Consider the following 12,588-nt stretch of genomic DNA (forward strand, 5'->3'; position numbering starts at 1 on the left):
AAATAAAAGTTAATTTTTTGACATTTCCATTATCTTTGACACTTAAAACATGAATAACTTTGACATGTTCTTGACAACTATAAGTATCACAAAATTGAAAGTGTCAAAAAATATGGTGTCAAAAAATTGAAGTGTTAAAAAATATGTTGTCAAAAAATTTGAAGTTATATTAACTTTTTGACACCTTTAAAGTGTCAAAAAGTTTTCTTTTTGATAATCTTAAGTGTCAAAACTTGGTAACACCTATGAGTGTCAAACTACAATTACCAGCTGAAATTTCGATAATAAAAAATGATTCTATTAAATCTGGCCCAACTACAATTCCCAGCTAAAAGTCCAACAATAAAAAATGAATCCATTAAATCTGGCCCAATGAAAGTCCGATCTGTTATACATTTTTAATTTTTGAAACAAAAAGCACATAAAATGGATTTGAACCCAGGTCAATCAGTTGAGTAAATAACACACAAGCCACAACGCTATGAATACTTTTGAATATTTAATGGAAGTTAACTTATATAACACTTTAATCATTTTTGTAACAAAAGTGAAATAATACGACTTTAATAAGGGTCCTAATATGTCATATATATAGTCATATGATAGTTAGGACTTTAAATACTCAAGCGCCCTATTTTTGTGACCTTATTATCTTATTGGTTGATCATTATGAGACACTAACAAGATAGTGTCCTATTAAGTACATTTTTATGCAACTACAAATTTAAGGGTCCTAATAGTAATATGATAGTTAGGACCTCAAATACCCAAGCGTCCTATTTTTGTGACCTTATTATCTTGTTGGTTGATCATTATGAGACACCAACAAGATATTGTCCTATTAAGTACATTTTTATGCAACCACAAATTTAAGAGTCATGTATAGTCATATGATAATTAGGACCTCAAATACCCAAGCGTCCTATTTTTGTGACCTTATTATAAAAGTGACCCAACACGTTGCATTATAATATGACTTCACAAATAAAGTGTCCTATGAACATATCAAGTGTCTATAAACACGTATGATAATAGGACCAAAAAATTATGTGTCCTATCATATAGATTTTATGACACCATGCGACTCACCTTCTAAGTGTCCTATAAAAAATAGGACCCCAACAAATTGTGTCATATTAAACAACTTTTTAGGACAAAGATTTATAAACGTATCAATAATATAACCAAAATATTATGTGTCCTATTCTTAGGACCCCACTTTATTAGCTTATGACACCACTACTTTTGCATATATCTTATGGGACCCCAAGAATTACCCCGTCCTAATTTTTAGTTGCTTAGGATACTTTTTCGCAGGGGTCCAGACGAAGGGTCCTAAGAACACAGTTTTCTTGTAGTGAACAAAGCCAGAACCTTGCATGGGTAGTCAAAAAACGATTACAAACATGAGTTTCAATAAACAATTACACTGTTAATTCTACAAAAAATGATCTAAAAGAATCATAATCATAATCACTATGAAAAACAAACAAATCCACAAACTAATCCTAAGTCTCTGATTTTCATCATCTTTAGCTTTAACATTGCCATCAAGCTTGTTCTTAACTCGCATCAATCCAGGTATCCTCTCATTCGAACAATTGAGCATCTTGACACCTGCAAATTGTAAAAGGAATCAATTTTTGGATTAAAAAAAGTCAACACTTACAGCTTAATTTATACCTGACATGTATAAATATACATTCTAAGAGGTGCGAATATAAGCATTTCTTCCACAAAAACACTGAGACCATTTCGATTGTGTCACGACCCCCGTCTCGATTTCCCAAGACGTGGTGTGAACTTTAACATAGTGTCCCAGGTTATAGTTAACGTCAACAGCGGAAACATAAATTTTATTACATCACAGTCTTTGTTTTTAGTTTTGGTACATCTTGGTTACAAAAGTACAAATAGAAACATAGTACAAATACAAATACATCATAATCTAGCCTATCAATACTAGATTTAAACAAAAGACGTTTTTAGACTCCACGATGCCCGACCTGAAATGCTCCAAAAGCTAAGTACCTGAGAAAAATACTTAAAAACGTCAATATAACTATTGGTGGGTTCATAGGTTTAGTTATAATGCATAAATTAATGGACCTCAAAATTTCAGTTCAAAATAGTTAAAAGCTATTCTAGTTTATGAGCTTTCGATATCGAACGTTAACGTAATAGTACCCAAAAACAAGCGTCACTTAAGGTCTAAGTGCATATGGTCGAAGGTTATGCATCTGATAGTCTAGAAGGCCTATCCTGATATGAGGAGTCACCCTCAAATAGATCTATTCACAGTATTCGCATTCACCAAACTGGTAATTAACGATATCAAAATCGGGCTCTCTAAATTGATCTTTGTTACTCAAACATAGAATATAGTTATATGTACTCGAGTCCAATATGTAAAAATAGTAAACAAGTATTATCTCATCCTAAATGTATAAAAGATTGATTAAAAATGGGACTACAAACTCACAATTGATGTGGTGCTAAGCGTACACGGTAATCGGTTAGATTGTGTGCGGTGTTCCGGGCTTGAGACCTAATGAATATTTATAAGTTCAGAGGTCATACTATCTAATATACTATTTAGGTTAGATCTAATATCAATTTCTTAAGTGATCTTACATGTCCATTTGTATTCTCGGTTTCAAAAGGTTATATAGTTCATAGTTTAAATGTTGACTGTTTTGACTAGTTTTACCATTACTTTAGCCTAGGTGTTTCTATTAATCTAGACATCCAATTAAGGTGAGATTACCACCTATGGAAAGTTTATTGAGTCTAGTTTCCAACCATGTAAGGTTAGCTTCTAGACTCAAAAAGTTGGTCAAAAGTTCACTCTTTTACAAGTATGCAAAACTGCTCAGGTTTGCACTATAAGTTCTCATGCAAGTTTAAAAATAGCAAAATACATTTTTTTGACGCAATACTTTTACAGAGGGTTTAGGACATATAAAAGTACTCATTTTCAAAAGGAATCATTTCCAGGTCTTCATTAACCTAGGTTTTAGAGATAGGGTTTTGGACCAAATTCTGACTATAATAAATTCTTATGTCAACTTGTTGGGACTATTTATCAATGATTGCTCAATGGTTTTTGGTGTTTCAACTTGCCATGTTTTCCTTATTATGTCTAGTTTCCAAATCAAATTCCAATATTTCAAGATCTATCTTATAGTTCGATATATGCATGATTTATGGACTCTTGGTCAGATTGCTTCAAATCTGGACCTTGGGTCACCAAATAAAAATGAAAAATGACTTTTTCTTTGAAATAAATCATGAAAACTTTACTGGAAGTCATGAACATATATATGAACATCATACTAAAAGATGAGTTCCTGAGACTAAGTATAAGTTGGTTTTTAAGTCATGAACTTCAAGTAGAAAGTTTAGACAGATTCAAGATAAAACTGTTTTATGTTTTTAACCACTTTAGTTCTTAGTTTAGGTTCATTTTAAGTCATTGGAGATGTAGGAAACTTAAGGTTACTGATCTAATATCAAGATCAAGGCTAGCCATGTAATCATCATTGAGTGATTAAGCACTCTAGATCAAACTTTTACACCTTGATTTCTCTTGAAGATGACTAGTAAAGATGATAGAATTAGAGTAGGTTGTTATACCTTGATGAGAAGGGCTCTCTTAAGCATATGAAGATGATGAAGATGATAGTTTTAGATATGGAAATTGAAGTGTTAGTGTGTGAGAGACTGATCAAATGACAATGGATGATCAAGAGAAGGTTTATATAGAGAAAGGTGGTGGTGGTGTAGCATTAGGAGAACAAAGGAGGAGTATGGCTCACTAAACTTCATTAATTCTCCATGCATAACACCATCGTGGTGTTTTGCATGGTTAATTAATGTTTGCATGGTTTCTCATGGAACATTGCATGGTTAGTTCTTGCATGGAGATATTTTAAGATATTTAGAGATGATGATGGTAAGAATGATGATGGACGATTTAGATGATGAGGGTGCTAGAGTTTTTGTCAATTTTTGGTTCTTAAATGTACATGTACTTGTAATGTATAATCTAAGGTGTTAAATTGTATGTTTAAGGTTTAGGAAGTAAGCTAAGATTAGGTTCTAATCAAGATAGGTTAAGGTTGGTTAAGTGAAATAAATGGGTAAGTACAAAGTGATCAAGTCTAGGTGTAAGAATGATTAAGTGTAGAAATGTCTTAACTTATGATCTAAGATGAGAGTGAATTAGTTATAAGTTTTTAATTCAAATACTTAGTTATTAAGTTTACTTATTAATTTACTATATATAAAGGTATAGATTACGAGTCTATGGTTTATGGTGATAAGCTAGGTTTTCAAAACATTGTGCAAGATGTGTGAGACAACACTTAGACAAGTAAAACCTAAATGCAACCTTAGAGTTATACAAACCCTAAAATAGACCAAGACATAAATTATCAAATTTACTCGTCAAGTAGGAAATTGTAACTTAAAGAAGTCAAACTAGACAACTTAAGTTGGAAAAGCTAGAGTTGTGACATTACCTAACCGTTAAGAAAATTTCGTCCTCGAAATTTAGGAGGTACTTCGATTATCGAATAGATGAGGATATTTCTGCCTTATATGGTTCTCATGTTCCCATGTGAACTCTGGACCTCTCCGGGCATTCCAACGAACTTTAACAATTGGAATCCTACTATGCTTCAATCTTTTCACTTCACGATCCATCACTTCTACTAGTTCCTCGACAAAATGCAACTTGTCTTCGATACTTAGTTCTTCCAAAGGAATCACTAAATTCTCATCTGAGAAACACTTCTTCAAGTTCGAAACATGAAAAGCATTATGAATACCACTAAGCTCTTGTGGTAGTTTCAATCTATATGCAACTGAACCAATCCTTTCAATAACTTCAAAAGGTCCTACATATCTCAGGCTCAGCTTTCCTCGCTTTCCAATCCTTATTACTCCTTTCCATGGAGAAACTTTAAGCATGACTCTGTCACCCACTTGAAATTCCAAAGATTTTCTTCGAACATCGGCATAGCTCTTCTGCCTACTTCTTGCCGTCTTTAATCTTTCTTGAATCTGAAAGATCTTCTCGGTTGTCTCATGGACAATCTCTGGTCCTGTCAATTGTGAATCACCAATCTCACTCCAACACAATGGTGATTTACATTTCCTTCCATACAAAGCTTCAAATGGTGCAGCCTTAATCTTGAATGATAACTATTGTTATATGAAAATTCGGCTAAAGGTAAATACTTATCCCAGCCACTTCTAAAATCAATTACACATGCTCGGAGCATGTCTTCCAAAGTCTGAATAGTTCTCTCACTCTGCCCATCGGTTTGGGGATGATAAGCTGTACTCATGTCCAAACGAGTACCAAAGGCTTGTTGCAAAGATTGCCAAAATCTTGACGTAAATCTGCTATCTCGGTCGGAGACAATAGAAACTGGGACTCCATGTCTAGAGATAATTTCCTTGATATACAAACCTGCCAACTTTTCCATTTTGTCGGTTTCTTTCATTGGTAAGAAATGTGCAGATTTCGTAAGAAGATCAAGTACTACCCAAATTGTGTCATAACCATTCGCAATCTTTGGTAGTTTTGTGATAAAGTCCATGGTAATCTTCTCCCACTTCCATTCGGGAATCTCAAGTTTCTGTAATAACCCTGATGGTTTCTGATTTTCAGCTTTAACCTTCGAACATGTTAAGCACTTCCCTACATAAGTTGCAATCTCAGCCTTCATGTTCAGCCACCAATAAAATTCCTTTAGGTCATGATACATTTTCCCAGACCCTGGATGAATTGAATATCTCGTCTTGTGTGCTTCATCCATCACAAGCTCTCTTAATCCACCAAACTTTGGAATCTAAATTCTGTCTGTAAAATATCGAGTTCCGTCACTCTTAATCTCAAACTTCTTATCTTTCTCACTAATTCCTTACCTTTTCACGTTCACTTCCTTCATAGCTTCCATTTGTGCATCTTGAATACGAGACATAAGGTTTGTCTGAATAGTCATATTCAATGACCTAACTCTCAGAGGTTTAACCCTTTCTTTGTGACTCAATGCATCAGCTACATTGTTCGTTTTCCCTAGATGATATCGAATATCACAATCGTAATCGTTTATAAGCTCTACCCAACGCCGTTGCCTCGTGTTTAGTTGTTTCTGATCAAAAATATGTTGAAGACTCTTGTGATCCGTATATATGGTACACTGGGTTCCATATAAATAATGTCTCCATATTTTCAATGCAAACACAATGGCTCCTAACTCCAAATCATGAGTTGTATAATTATGCTCATGTTTCTTCAGTTGACGTGATGCGTACGCAATGACCTTCTGTCGTTGCATTAAAACACATTCAAACCCTTGTCGAGACGCATCACAATAAACTAGAAAATCTTCATTACCATCCGGTAGTGATAGTATTGGTGCGGTAGTTAACTTCTGTTTCAACATTTGAAAAGCAGACTCGTGTTCTGAGGACCATTCAAATTTCTTATCCTTGTGCGTTAACACAGTTAACGGTCGTGCTATCTTAGAGAAATTCTGAATAAATCTTCTATAATATCCAGCAAGTCCTAAAAATTGATGAATTTGAGATGGGTTCTTAGGCACTTTCCAATTCTTAATAGCCTTGATCTTTGAGGGATCAACATAAATGCCTTCTCTATTAACCACATGACCCAAGAATTGGACTGAATCGAGCCAAAAACCACACTTCAAAAATTTAGCATATAATTGCTCTCTTTCCAAAAGTTACAGAACTAATCTCAAATGTTGCTCGTGCTCATCCTTATCCTTGGAGTAGATCAAAATATCATCGATAAACACTATGATAAATTTATCTAGATACAGCTTGCACAGTCTGTTCATCAGATCCATAAATATTGCAGGGGCGTTGGTTAAACCAAATGGCATAACCAAAAATTCATAATGAGCATAGCGTGTTCTGAACGCTATATTAGGCACATCGTCCTCTTTGACTCTCAACTGATGGTACCCTGATCTGAGGTCAATCTTGGAATATACACTTGACCCTTGCAATTGGTCAAATAGATCGTCTATCCTTGGTAGCGGGTAAAGGTTCTTGATTGTAATCTTATTCAGCTCTCGATAGTCAATACATAATCTGAAAGTTTCGTCCTTCTTCTTGACAAACAAAATTGGAGCACTCCCACAGAGAAACACTAGGCCGAATGAATCCCTTATCTAATAATTCTTGGAGTAGATTTGATAATTCTTGTAGTTCTGAAGGAGCTAACCGATAAGGCAATTTAGCAACTGGCGCGGCTCCTGGAATTAAATCAATCTAGAATTCAACTTGCCTATGAGGAGGTAGACCTGGAAAATCTTCTGGAAATACATGAGGAAACTCTCGGACAACTGGAACATTCTCCAATCCAATCTCTTTGGTTTTGAGTTCTTTCACGTTCACGAGAATGGAAGGATATCCCTTCTTTAGATATCTTCAAGCTCTCATACAAGATATAATATTAAGGTTCACCTTGCTCTTATCTCCTTGGATTATTAATTCCTCACCATTCTCAAGAGGTATACGAATAGACTTTTCCGCACAATTAATGTCCACACGATTCTTAGACAACCAGTCCATGCCAATAACAACATCAAAACTTCCTAACTCAACGGGAATTAAATCAACTTCAAACACATTGTTTGACAAATTTAAGACACAACCTCGCATAATCTCATCTACTTTCATCAATTTACCATTTGCCAATTCTACAGCATATCTAGTGTTTAGGGCAGTTAAAGGCCTATTAATCGCAACACTAAAATTTTTAGCTATAAAACTTTTATATGCTCCGGTATCGAATAAAATAGATGCTAAATGATTATCGAGGAGGAACGTACCCGTGACTAATTCTGGGTCCTCACGAGCTTCTTTCGTTGAGATCTGAAAAGCTCGGCCCTTAGCTGTTTCGCCCTTTTTCGCCTTAGGACATTCTTTCTTAAAATGCCCCGCTTATCCACATCCAAAACAACCATTCTAATTGTTCTTATCGCTTTTATCATTTCCTTATAAACGAACTATACAATCCTTTGCGAGATGTCCTTGCTTCTTGTATCGATCACAAACTACAGTACAAACACCAAAATCATGTTTCGTGCACCTGCTGCACTAGGGTTTCTTCCCTACATATCTACTATTCGAACTCTCAACCTTGGCAGTTCCTTGCTTCTTGGAATTACCTTCCTGGTTCCCATTCCACTTACGCTTCTCAGTTGTAATCTTCACATCCATCTTAACATTGATTGGTTGACGTCGCACTACTTGCGCCATTAAATAATGCGCCATACGAATAGCACTCTGGATCGTTTCTGGTTTTGATGACAAAACATTCCCTTGAATGTCTTCTGACAAACCCCAAATATATCTCTCAGTTCTCTTATATTCGGGAGTGACCATAATTGGGCACATTAAATCTAACTCAAGGAATCGATTAGTATATCTTGCGATATCAGTTCCTTCCAACTTTAAGCTCCAAAACTCAGTTTCTAGCCTTTGAATCTCGTTCCTAGGGCAATACTCATCAATCATTTGCTTCTTGAATTCTTACCATGGCGTATTATATGCAACATCAATACCCACAGACTTAGCAAAAGAATTCCACCAGGTTAAGGCTCCATCTGAAAGAGTACATGATGCGAACTTCACTCGATCATTGTCTGCGCACTCACTAATTTTAAATACCGATTCTAGTTTTTCAAGCCATCTCATTAACCATACGGGTCCTTCCGTTCCTGAAAAACTATGGGGCTTGCAACCCATAAATGCCTTGTAACTGCATCGCTGCTGAACATTTGCCACTTCGGGTCTTCTTTCGTTTGCGGCATTTGCTGCGCGTCTTGCTTCAGCGTTAGCAATCGCTTCAGCTACTCTTTGAGCTACCATCTCCTCAATCTGAGTAGCACTCATTCCCGTGTTTGAATTTCTTTTCGGAGGCATTTTCTAACAAAAGAAAGACAATTCAAATATTTGAGATATTTTATAAGTAATATATGCATACTTGTTCGTACTATGAAAATGAACTTTAAACAATCATAACATAGAAGTCATTAATTAAGATCGGCCTTTTAATATTACAAAATTTGGGTATCTAACCTACCCGTAAGTTCCATTCATATAAATAACTAATACATTAAAGTATCCGCAATATAAGAACATCTTTAAGAGTGTAAGCTAGAAAATCAACACTCTTAGTTACTAACAGTGGATCTAAGGTGGCACAATGGTGTTAACCACCGAAATCACTTCGTTTAAATGAACTTTCAAACTAGCCACTTGTGCAGCAAGGTCACGATTCCTTGCTGACAAATCATCCACACGGTACTTTAATAACTCGATCTCCTCCTGTTGCGTACACTGTACTCCCTCAATCTCATTAAAATGAGAATAGTTACCATCCTGATTCTCTTGGATGTACAAATAGTCAACCATTACTTGAAGTCGTTCAATCCGTCCCTCATGTCTAAAAATTCTAGCTAACAAAGTGTAAATCGTGTCATGTTGTGATTGACCCATTAATCCATCCATGCCATTAATGGTCGGTGGCACATTATGCTCATGGTATGGGGTTCCCTCTTGTTGATACCATCTACCTAAAAGTTCACGAACCCACATCCATCGTCGCCAGAATGGCTGGTACATCTCGAACTCATTCAAGTTAGAGTTGTCGTCCGAATTGTCGCTAATGATTATAGGTGCGGTCATAGTGTTGGATCCCATGGAACTAGATGATTCCATCTTAACATACATAACATATAAAAGTTAGCCTATAGGATTTCTGACGAGTAAAAATAATAATATATGACTCGAAAAATAGTAGAGACCGGAAAATTTTGACTCGGTTATAGGTTGGACACACTAATGCAATCCTAGTTGGCCAGGTCTAGACACACTAATGCCGTCCACATTTCCTATAACCCAAGCTCTGATACCATGTCTGTCACGACCCCCATCTCGATTTCTCAAGACGTGGTGTGAACTTTAACATAGTGTCCCAGGTTATAGTTAACTTCAACAGCGGAAACATAAATTTTATTACATCACGGTCTCTGTTTTTAGTTTTGGTACATCGTGGTTACAAAAGTACAAATACAAACATAGTACAAATGCAAATGCATCATAATCTATACTATCAATACTAGATTTAAACAAAAGAGAGACTCCACGATGCCCCGCCTGAAATGCTCCAAAAGCTAAGTACCTGAGAAAAATACTTAAAAACGTCAATATAAATATTGGTAAGTTCATAAGTTAATGGACCTCAATATTTCAGTTCAAAATAGTTAAAAGCTATTCTAGTTTATGAGCTTTCGATATCGAACGTTAACGTAACAGTACCCAAAAACAAGCGTCACTTAAGGTCTAAGTGCATATGGTTTAAGGTTATGCATCCGATAGCCTAGAAGGCCTATCCTGATGTGAGGATTCACCCTCAAATAGATCTATTCACCCTCAAATAGATCTATTCATAGTATTCGCGTTCACCAAATCGAAAATTAACGATATTAAAATCGGGATTTCTAATTTGACCTTTGTTACTCAAACATAGAATATAGTTATATGTACTCGAGTCCAATATGTAAAAATAGTAAACAAGTATTATCTCATCTCAAATGTATAAAAGAATTATTAAAAATGGGACTACAAACTCACAATTAATGCGGTGCAAAGCGTACACTGTAGTCGGTTAGATTGTGTGCGGTGTTCCGGGCTTGAGACCTAATGAATATTTATAAGGTCAGAGGTCATACTATCTAATATAGTATTTAGGTTAGATCTAAGATCAATTTCTTAAGTGATCTTACATGTCCATTTCGATTCTTGGTTTCAAAAGATTAGATAGTTCATAGTTTAAATATTGACTGTTTTGACTAGTTTTACCATTACTTTAGGCTAGGTGTTTCTATGAATATAGACATCCAATTAAGGTGAGATTACCACCTATGGAAAGCTTATTGAATCTCGTTTCCAACCATGTAAGGATAGCTTCTAGACTCAAAATAAAAGTTGGTCAAAAATTCACTCTTTTACAAGTGTGCAAAACTGCTCAGGTTTGCACTATAAGTTTCCATGCAAGTTTAAAAATAGCAAAATACATTTTTTTGACTCAAGACTTTTACAGAGGGTTTAGGACATATGAAAGTACTCATTTTTAAAAGGAATCATTTACAGGTCTTCATTAACCTAGTTTTTAGAGATAGGCTTTTAGATCAAAATCTGACTACAATAAAATCTTGTGTCAACTTGTTGGGACTATTTCTCAATTATTACTCAATGTTTTTTGGTGTTTCAACTTTCCATGTTTTCCTTATTATGTATAGTTTCCAAATTAAAAGTCTATATTTCAAGATCTATCTTATAATTCGATTTATGCATGATTTTTGGACTCTTGGTCAAATTGATTCAAATCTGGACCTTGGGTCACCAAATAAAAATGAAAAATAACTTTTTCTTTGAAATAAATCATGGAAACTTTACTGGAAGTCATGGACATATATATGAACATCATACTAAAATATGAGTTCCTGAGACCAAGTATAAGTTGGTTTTTAAGTCATGAACTTCAAGTAGAAAGTTTGGACAGATTCAAGATAAATTGTTTTATGTTTTTAACCACTTTAGTTCATAGTTTAGGTTCATCTTAAGTCATTGGACATCTAGGAAACTTAAGGTTACTGATCTAATATCAAAATCAAGTCTAGCCATGTAATCATCATTGAGTGATTAAGCACTCTAGATCAAGCTTTTACACCTTGATTTCTCTTGAAGATGACTAGTAAAGATGATAGAATTAGAGTAGGTTGTTATACCTTGAAGAGAAGGGCTCTCTTAAGCTTATGAAGATGATAGTTTTAGATCTGGAAATTGAAGTGTTAGTGTGTGAGAGAGTGATCAAAGATAAGGGATAATCAAGAGAAGGTTTATATAGAGAAAGGTGGTGGTGGCGTGGCATTAGGAGAACAAAGGAGGAGCATGACTCACTAAACTTCATTAATTCTCCATGCATAACACCATCATGGTGTTTTGCATGGTTAATTAATGTTTGCATGGTTTCTCATGGAAGATTGCATGGTTAGTTCTTGCATGGAGATATTTTAAGATATTTAGAGATGATGATGGTAAGGATGATGATGATGGACGATTTAGATGATGATGGTGGGAGAGTTTTTGTCAATTTTTGGTTCTTAAATGTGCATGTACTTGTAATGTATAATCTAAGGTGTTAAATTCTATGTTTAGGGTTTAGAAAGTAAGCTAAGATTATGTTCTAATCAAGATAGGTTAAGGTTGGGTAAGTGAAAGAAATGGCTAAGTACAAAGTGATCAAGTCTAGGTGTAAGAATGATGAAGTGTTGAGATGTCTTAACTTATGATCTAAGGTGAGAGTGAATTAGTTATAAGTTTTTAATTCAAATACTTATAAGTTTACTTATTAATTTATTATATATAAAGGTATAGATTACAAGTCTAGGGTTTATGGTGATAAGCTAGGTTTTCAGAACATTGTGCAAGATGTGCGAGCCAACACTTAGACAAGTAAAACCTAAATGCAACCTT

The 12,588-nt window shown here is 34.9% G+C and overlaps 1 protein-coding gene across 1 annotated transcript; it reads right to left on the minus strand.

The window, feature by feature from the left end:
- Window positions 1-1,273: 1,273 nt before the first annotated feature.
- LOC139901829 (uncharacterized) lies at window positions 1,274-8,562 on the minus strand. Its single transcript, XM_071884502.1, has 10 exons — window positions 8,214-8,562; window positions 7,507-7,985; window positions 6,763-7,151; window positions 6,410-6,669; window positions 5,938-6,088; window positions 5,573-5,838; window positions 4,986-5,108; window positions 4,566-4,868; window positions 1,492-1,617; window positions 1,274-1,374 (listed from the first exon to the last, which is right to left on the minus strand). Exons 1-10 carry the CDS (start codon window positions 8,560-8,562, stop codon window positions 1,274-1,276), a joined length of 2,547 nt encoding a protein of 848 aa, XP_071740603.1.
- Between the last annotated feature and the right edge of the window lie 4,026 nt (window positions 8,563-12,588).

This window comes from Rutidosis leptorrhynchoides, chromosome 3 (assembly GCF_046630445.1).
Source record: "Rutidosis leptorrhynchoides isolate AG116_Rl617_1_P2 chromosome 3, CSIRO_AGI_Rlap_v1, whole genome shotgun sequence".
Taxonomy (NCBI): Eukaryota; Viridiplantae; Streptophyta; class Magnoliopsida; order Asterales; family Asteraceae; genus Rutidosis; species Rutidosis leptorrhynchoides.

Coding starts and splice junctions, on each gene's coding strand:
- LOC139901829 (XM_071884502.1), bottom strand. CDS start 8,562: ATGATTGATGAGTATTGCCCTAGGAACGAGATTCAAAGGCTAGAAACT. Junction 6,670..6,762: donor CAACATTTGAGATTAGTTCT/GTAACTTTTGGA, acceptor TGTGGTTAATAG/AGAAGGCATTTATGTTGATC. Junction 1,375..1,491: donor TAGGATTAGTTTGTGGATTT/GTTTGTTTTTCA, acceptor TACCCATGCAAG/GTTCTGGCTTTGTTCACTAC.